This window comes from Notamacropus eugenii, chromosome 1, assembly GCF_028372415.1.
Source record: "Notamacropus eugenii isolate mMacEug1 chromosome 1, mMacEug1.pri_v2, whole genome shotgun sequence".
Taxonomy (NCBI): Eukaryota; Metazoa; Chordata; class Mammalia; order Diprotodontia; family Macropodidae; genus Notamacropus; species Notamacropus eugenii.
Genome location: NC_092872.1, coordinates 499,169,063 through 499,177,928, shown reverse-complemented (window position 1 = coordinate 499,177,928; position 8,866 = coordinate 499,169,063). Strand labels below are relative to the sequence as shown.

At 38.6% G+C, this 8,866-nt stretch overlaps 1 protein-coding gene across 1 annotated transcript in view; it reads left to right on the top strand.

Annotated features, from left to right (window-relative positions):
* The first annotated feature begins 7,224 nt into the window (after positions 1-7,224).
* Positions 7,225-8,866, top strand: part of COL9A3 (collagen type IX alpha 3 chain) — a 52,365-nt gene continuing 50,723 nt past the window's right edge. Inside the window, exon 1 of the mRNA XM_072633335.1 lies at positions 7,225-7,492. Coding sequence (XP_072489436.1) covers positions 7,427-7,492 — 66 coding nt within the window. The 5' untranslated portion in view covers positions 7,225-7,426. The remainder of the gene's footprint in view (positions 7,493-8,866) is intronic.

The following is an 8,866-nucleotide window of genomic DNA, read 5'->3' as shown; positions in this document are numbered from 1 at the left end:
GGTTGATTTTACCTGTATTATTCCTATTTTATGGATGGGAAAGTTAAATGACCTGTGATGGCTTCACAGTTATCAAGAGCCAAAAGGTAGGATTTAAATCCAGGCCTTCCAAACAAGTTTAGTATTTTATTCAGCTGTGCATACTGCCTAAACAAGTATTGAAAGAGGCTGCTGTAGAGTATCCTCGACCTGGATACAAGATGCAGAATGGAGTGGCAGAGATGCAGATGATTCAATAATAAATGATCATCAAAATTGATAATGCTAAATTTCAGTTGGGCTACTAGGTGATACAGTGGATAGAGTTCCTGGAGTCAGGAAGATTCATCTTCCTGGCTTCAAAACCAGTCTCAGAACATTTACTAGCTGTGAGACCCTGGGCAAGTCACTTCATCCCATTTGCCTCAGTTTCCTTATCTGTATAATGAGCTGGAGAAGGAAATGACAAATCACTCTAGTATCTTCGCCAAGAAAAGCCAGTGGACAAACAAGTCCATGGGGTCCCACAGAGTCTGACACAACTGAAAAAGATTAAACAACAAATATTTAACTTTGAGAAACAAGTAAATGTACCCTGAAGTAGAGGTATAGGAGGTCAGAACAGTAGATTCACCCCATTCTCCTGTCCTTTAGGCTTTCAATTCAATGCACAGATAAATATTTGGAAGGGTCTGGTCACCATAAGTGAGTGATTCATTTGTGGAAACTTTGAGAGCTACTTGTGAGCTCTTGGTAGTAGGCTGGAGTGAATCAGACTTCAGGGCTCAGTAGAGTCTGTGGGGAAGGAAGGGGATTCTAGGTGGTTCATTAGATAGATTGGTAGATTTGGAATCAGGAAAACCTGAGTGTGAATCCTGCTTCAGACACTAGCTGTGTGACCCTGAGCAAATCACTTAACTACAATTTACCTCTGTTTCCTCATCTATGAAATGGGAATGATAATAGTACCTTCCTCACAGGGTTGTGAAGATAAAAGGAGAAAAACACTTTGTAAACCTTAAAGTGTTACATAAATGCTGACTATAGTATTATTCCACCTTTAACTCAGCAAAATTCAATATAAAAATAGTCAGCGCCTATTATGTGTAAGGTACCATGCTAGGTTCTAGGGATACAAAGACAAAAATAAAACAATTTACCCTCCAAATTTTATGTTCTACTCATAAAAGTTCTGCTTCTGCTACCCATAATATTGAAATATCTATCTCTGATCAGAACCTCCTATCCTATTTCTCCATATGCCTGTTCCCTTCTAAACATATTCTCTACCCTTGTCAAAACTTCCCTAAACACATTTCCATGAGTTCCCAAATCACCCCTGCTCTGGTCTTATTTTCTTCCCTTCAGTCTCAATCACAAAGTTTTTGCTGTTCAGTCATTTTTCAGTCATGTCCGACGCTCCAAGGAAAGATACTAGAAACTAATGGTTTCCATTTCCTTCTCCAGCTCATTTTACAGATGAGGAAACTGAGGTAAACATGTTTAAGTGACTTGCTCGGGGTCACACAGCTAGTAATTGTCTGCAGCCAGATTTGAATTCATGAAGATGGGTCTTCCTGACTCCAGGCCCAGCACTCTATCCACTGTGCCACCTAGCTGTCGCCAGATCACAAAATTAGCTGGTCCAACTTTATGCTGTCCTTCGCCCTTGAGTTCCTTGACTCCTTTTCAGTTGTTGCTACTCAACATCTCAACTCTCTCAGTTGCCTCTCCCCTCTGCTTGGAGGGCTGAAGGGTGGAGCACTGACCTCATCCCCAAAGCCTTTCTTTAGAGGAATAAGCCATCACCAGTTCTCTTGACCTTGGTATTGCCACTAGACTGCTGTGACTGGAGGAGAGAGTGAGACTGATGTCTTTGCAAAGCTCTGCCTCACTTATATCCATTTAATGCACAAGTCAAGACATCACCTTGGTTGGTGTTCTTGGTCCTCTTCCAGAACGAAGGAACATCATGAAGGGGTCTGTACTTCCCAGGTAACTCCACTTTCCATCAACAGCTCTGCTCAGTTTCAACTCCACAAAACATCATGCCTTTTGCCTCTTACCTTCTGGTCTCCCTCCCCTTTTCAACTTCTTTTTTTTTTTTTTTGTCTTCTTCCATTAAATTTTAAGCTCTTTGAGGAAAGGAACTGTTTTTCTTTTTCTTACTTAGATCCCCAGCACTTAACACAGTTTCTGGCACATAAGAGGCACTTAAATACTTATTTAATCAAATCCTTGTCCTATCTATGCTTGTCCCTTTCCAAATCCTAACCCTAGAAAAATCCCATCACCTCTATCCCCAACAGAGGAGGTCGTACAACCGAGCTGACTGAGTCCTTTACAAGGTTGGGTTATGTGACTTCAATCCTTCACTTGTCCCTCATTGACTCTATTCCAAGTCCCTCAGTAACTGTTAGGGCAGCTAAGTGGTGCAATGGGCAGTGCTGGACCTAGACTCAGGAAGACTTATCTTGCTGAGTTCAAATCCTGTGTCAGACACTTAATAGCCATGGGACCCTGGGCAAGTCACTTAACTTTCCTCATTTGTGAAATAGGCACAATGTGTCTAAATGTCACTTTCCTCCCCAATCATTTTAGCCAGTCTCGTAGGTATAAAATGATATCTCAAAGTTATTTTAGTTTTCATCTCTCCAATCAATAATGATCTAGAACATTTTTATGTAACTATAAATTGTTTTTATTTCTTCATTGAAAAACTTCATTTTGACTGTTATAAATACCAACATTAACTATAAAGAACATATAAAGAAAGATACTATCTGCATCTAGAGAAAAAACTGATAAATAGAAGTACGTATAGAATAATTTTACACATATATATCTATTTGAGTCTACTATAGCCTTCTCTAGGGAAAGGTGGGGGGAGGGAAGAAAAAAAAAGAAATATACATGGTAATTTTATTATATATTTGAAAGGAATAGCAAGTATGTGCTAAAACACAAGCAGTTTTGTGTGCAATCATCTTTCTTATTATGCTATGTTATGAAAATGTTGGTTTTATTCCATAAGTTAAAAATTAAATTAAAAAAATAAAATAAAGAAGGAAATGGCAAACTACTCCAGTATCTTTGCCAAGGAAACTCCTAATGGAGTCACAAGGAATCAGACGTGAATGAATAACAAGCAAGAGCAATTCCTCTTTGTTCCAAACCTCTTCTTTTCTTAAATCGCCCTTAAACCTCCCACTTAGCAAATGATCTTACTTCATATGTCACTTCACTGAAAAACTTGTCATCCATAGAGAGCTTCCTCTCTCCACTCCCAACTCTACATTTCTATGTGCATCATCCCTCTATCTCATCCCTCACATCCCTCATATCTTTCCTTTGTTTCAATGTTGGACAGAGGTGGCTCTTCGTGTTAACAAAAATTGCCTACTTGGAGACTTAATCCCATATTCTATCACCAAGACATTGCCATATTTGATCATCTTTCCCTCCCCCATTTTAATTCTTTTAATCCTTTGAATTGTTTCCAGCTGCTTACAAATATGCCCAGGTTCTTAAACCTACACTGTCCCCTTAAAATCTATATCTCTCTTCCCTTTCACAGTCAATCTCTTAGGAAAAGTTGTTTTCACTTTCATTCACTTCTCAACACTTTTTTAAAAAAAATTTTAATATTTTTTTTCTAATTACATGTAAAGACAAATTTTTACATTCACTTAAAGAGTTTGAGTTCCAAATTTTCTTCCTCCCTCTCTCACTTCCCCATCCCTAACTTCTCCCTTCCCAAGACAGTAAGCAATTTTATATGATATATATGTATACATATATATGTGAACATATAAAACATCTCCATATTAGTTATGTTGTGAAAGAAAAAACAAACCAAAAGAAGAAAAACACGTGAAAAAAAAGTGAAAATAATATGCTTTGATCTTCATTCAGACTCTATCAGTTCTCTCTCTGGATCTTCTATTTTTTCTCATGAGTACTTTGGAATTGTCTTGGATCATTGTATTACTAGAAACAGCTAAGTCATTCGTAGTTGATCATCATACAATGTTACTGTTACTGTGTACAATGTTCTCCTGGTTCTTCTCACTTTACTTGGTAAGTTCATGTAAGTCTTTCCAGGTTTTTCTGAAGTCTACCTGCTAATCATTTCTTATAGCACAACAATATTGTTTAAGAATGACTTTGAATGAATAAGTTATTTTGACTGTTATAAAATACCCAAATTAACTATAAAGGACATAGGAAGAAAGATACAATCTTCATTCAGAGAAAGAACTGATAAGCAGAAATATGTATAGAATAATTTTACATATATATATATATATATATATATATATATATATATATATATATATATATATATATATATATATATATATATATATATATATACCTATTTGTATCTAACGGTAGCCATCTCTGTAGTGGGGGGGAGAAGGTGGGGAGGGAGGGAGAAAAAAAGGAAATTTACATGATAATTTTGTTGAATATTTGAAAGGAATAGTGCCTTTCACCCTGAATTACCTTGTATATTTTTGTGCTTCTATTTATAAGAGCACGTTGTTTTTTTCCACTGGAGTATATATTTCTTTAGGATAGGTACTGTTTTGGTTTTGCGTCCCCATTATATATGCATGGAATGTAGTAAATAACGTGTGCTTTTTTATTGATTGATCTTCATTCCAAATGTGCTTGGGGGATGAGTATCCTTAAAGGATTCAGGGTCACAAAAGGAATAATATAATCAAACCCTAAGTAAACCTAGAGTAAAGGAGCTGAAATTAAGAATCAGCAAAAGTAGTGATTTGCAAAACTGAAATGATTGTGTGTCCGCAGTCCTAGATTAGAAAATACAGCACAAGACACTTCCTTTGAGAGGCAGCTCTATTTATTTTAACAGATTTTGCCAAAATCATCCTGACACCACCCCCCCAAAAAAAACCAAACTACTTTTATATAGAGTTGAAACATAAATACCCATGTTTTATGGATATAAGAATTGTAAGCATGAATTCATGATTTTAAAAAAAATGTATGAAAGATAAAAAAAAGAAATTCATTGAACCATCTTTAAAAGTGAGACCAGTAAGTGTTTAGTCTAAAATAATTTAAAATCTGTGTCAATTGCAGTGAAGCTATTTTTTAATTAATTAATTTTATTTATTTTCAGTGTTCTGCAATCACTACCATATAACTTATATTATTTTTCCATCCTCCCCCCTCCCTCCCCGAGACAATATATAATTTTGTATAGGTTCTACACATACATTCCTATTAAATACATTTTCACTATAGTCATGCTGTGTTGAAGAATTAAAATGAGTGGGAGAAATCATCTAACAAACCAAAACACAACACACACACACACACACACACACACACACACACAAATGATCTGCTACATTCTGCGATTGAATTCCATAGTTCTTTCTCTGGATGTGGAAGGCATTTTGCCTTAGAAAACCATTAGGAATTTTTTTTTTAAGTTCTTGCGTTATTACAAAGTTCCAAGTCTACCAGAAAAAACTCTCACACACTGTGGTCGTTGCTGTGCACAAAGTTCTCCTGGTTCTTCTTTCACTCAGCATCACTCAGCATCAGATCATATAAGTCCTTCCAGGCCTCTCTGAAGTCTTCTTGTTCATCATTTCTTATGGTGCAATAGTACTCTATTACATTCATATACCATAATTTATTCAGCCATTCCCCAATTGATGGGCATCCCCTTGATTTCTAGTTCTTGGCCACCACAAAGAGTGCTGCTATAAATATTTTTGTACATGTGGGACCCTTTCCCATTTTTACGATCTCCTGGGGATACAACCCTAGTGGCGATATTGCTGGGTCAAAGGATATGCACATTTTTGTAGCCCTTTGGGCATAGTTCCAAACTGCTCTCCAGAATGGTTGGATGAGCTCTCAGCTCCACCAACAATGAATTCGTGTTCCAGCTCTCCCACATCCTCTCCAACATTTACCATTTTCCTGTTCTGTCATGTTTGCCAATCTTATAGGTGTGATGTGGTGCCTCAGAGTTGTTTTGATTTGCATCTCTCTAATCAAAAGTGATTTGGAGCATTTTTTCAGATGATTATAGATATCTTTAATTTCTTCCACTGAAAATTACCTGTTCATATCCTTTGACCATTTATTAGTTGGGTACAGTGAAGCTATTAAGGGTGATAGGAGATTCCCAAAGGTTCTTCAGGCATTGAAAGAGTCAGCCTGAAACATGTGAGCCTACACAGTTTAATATATCTCATGGTCAGTCTTTGATCTTTTGTGGTGCATAGGGCACATGGAACACATGGCTTGCCAGTAACTTTGGTTTCCTTTTATTCTATTTTATTTTATCCTATTAGTGTATTGGTTCTTAAGATGCTACTGATGTGTTTGTAAATTGTTACTTTGTATTTTATGCATGTACTGTAACTTGATTTTTTTAAAATACTGATTTAAAATGTATTCATATTCTAACAAACAGTCATGGGAGAACTATTCCCTACATTGTCAAAAAAAAAGGAACAGAAGGAAATTCAGAGGGAAGCACAGACAAACTAGATAGCTTTGACATGTTAAATTTATATGTGTATAGTATATATTTTAAAAGCAAGTTGCATGTAATAGAAATTCATGATTTTACACATAATCCTCTTTTCTGTCCTACTTTGTACATGGAAATAGTCTCTTTTTGTGGGTACAGATTAAATTCAGAATAAAAAAATAAAGTAGATCAGGAATCTTTATGTTCCTAGGTCTGAATTTTATCACCACCTCTCCACCATCACCAAAGATCCTGAAATTTGGTGGGGCTCAAGGTCATACCCCTGTTCTAGGTCATATCAAGGGAATTGCCTGGCTCTCCTGGAGGGCTTTCCCCAACATTTCAGCAGTGATGACCCCTTGAAATAGTTCTATGATGAAGGGGCTCACTATTTAAGGAAATGAGTTTCTGACTAAGAGAATGTTTGCTGAGGATATAAACTGAAGATTACATTATCTGGGACTCTCAGAAAAGGAAAAAAATCTTGATTTTTTTTTTAACTTCCTAACCTCCATTGAGGACCCCATGAGTGTTTTTTCAATAGTTACTCAGTTTGGTTATTTTTACACTCCTGATCTTCAGTGTGTATGTGGAGAAGACCCACCCTTGGCTCTGAAAGGCCCTGCTGGAGCTTTGAATGTAGTACTTGTGTGAAAGGGTGTGAATGGGTGTCCTTTCAGAGCTCACTGTCACTCACTGAGTTGGCCAACCCCCTGGTTTCTCCAGCCCGCCTCTTCAGTAACCTGGCCTCCACTTCCCAGCAAGGCTGCCCTTGGCTATGAGCTTCTAGTTGGAGATCGGGTGAGTCTGGACACTGAGGGGACTGGCTGGTGCAATAAGGCGCTGAAAGGTAAGGGAGAGAAACCTTCTGGAAACCAGAAAAGGAAGCAACCAGCAACAGCTCAACACTGCAGAAGCATGGCTGTAACCTCTGTCCTGGTGCTGCTTTTTCTTAGTCAACTTGTAGCTACCTCCTTAGCTCAGGTAAGCATTCTTTTGTCTGCTTTGAGGTCAAAGCAAAGAAAGAACTAACATGGGCATAGATTGCTTTTCCTCCAAGTTGTAGAGGTAGGGGTTAATAAGTAGGTAGTTCCAGTTTTCATTTGTTCAGGATGAAAGAGCAAAAATTCAAGAGAGAACTGGAAACCTTATCTGGGGTAGGGAGAGCAGGATGTATGAATGGATGGATGGATGGCTTTATTTCGCAATCCGGAGGTCACTACTGTCTTGTGAGAAGAGGGAGTGGGTAATATTATTAAAGCCAACATACCATTTGCAAAAACAAAACTAGTGGACCTAAAAATCTCTCTCTCCATCTCTCTCTCTCTCTCTCTCTCTCTCTCTCTCTCTCTCTCTCTCTCTCTCTCTCTCTCTCTCTCTGCATGAGCTTAAGCACATACTTTATTTGACCTCAATAACAGCATTTAGAGGAAATACCAAAATCATTCCTTTGCTCTTCAGTGGAGAGCCCAGTAACCATGTAAGAAATCCCCCCTTCCCTGAGGCGCCCCTTCCACCCCCAGTCATGAGTGCCCACCTCATCTAGGAAGAGCTCTAATTCATGCATCACCTGGGAGTCCCTGGTGTCTGACGGAGTCCCTCTACCAGGCGACTCTGTGTCTCCACTTCTTCTTAGAGAAATCCCCGAGAGCAGAGCCCCAGCTCTTCAGGCAAAACTTACAATGAGACCTTTGTTCCCAGAACGGCTCCACTGGACCAGGTTCCCCATAGAGCCCATGCTGCAGTACAGACTCTCTCTTACCAAAAGTATGAAAATAAAAAAATTCCACACCTCCTCCACTTTGACAGAGAGGCCCCTTTCAGGGCACACAGACAGCATTGTGCAGCCCTCCAGACATTCCCCACCTTGGATATCAACAACTGCCAGCCTGCTTCTGCTGAGAGTTTAGGTGATCTCAGGCAGCTTGGGCTGAACATCATCCTTTAGATGACATTGTTTACCTGGCAGGGCTGGTAAAGGAACTTGCTCTGGGAAGGGGAAAGTTATCTTAGCTCCAAGTCTCATTGATTGCCTGAGATGGAGAATTCTCTCAATGCCCCCAAGTTTTCCTGCTTTCCCGCCTAATAGCTTCCCTGGTTTCCTTTGAGTCTCAGCTAAAATTTCACCTTCTGTAAGAGTCTTTCCCAGTTTGCTTAATCTTAGTGCCTTCCTTCTGAGACCCCCTTGATTTATCCTGTAGTCTATCTTGCATGTTGTATCTTCCATTACACCATGAACTCCTGGAGAGCAGGGACTGTTCTTTGTTTTTTTTGTATCCTCAGCACTTAACACGATGCCTTGTCATACAGTAGGAGCTTAATAAATAATAATTGACAGGCTGATTGACTGCCATGCTG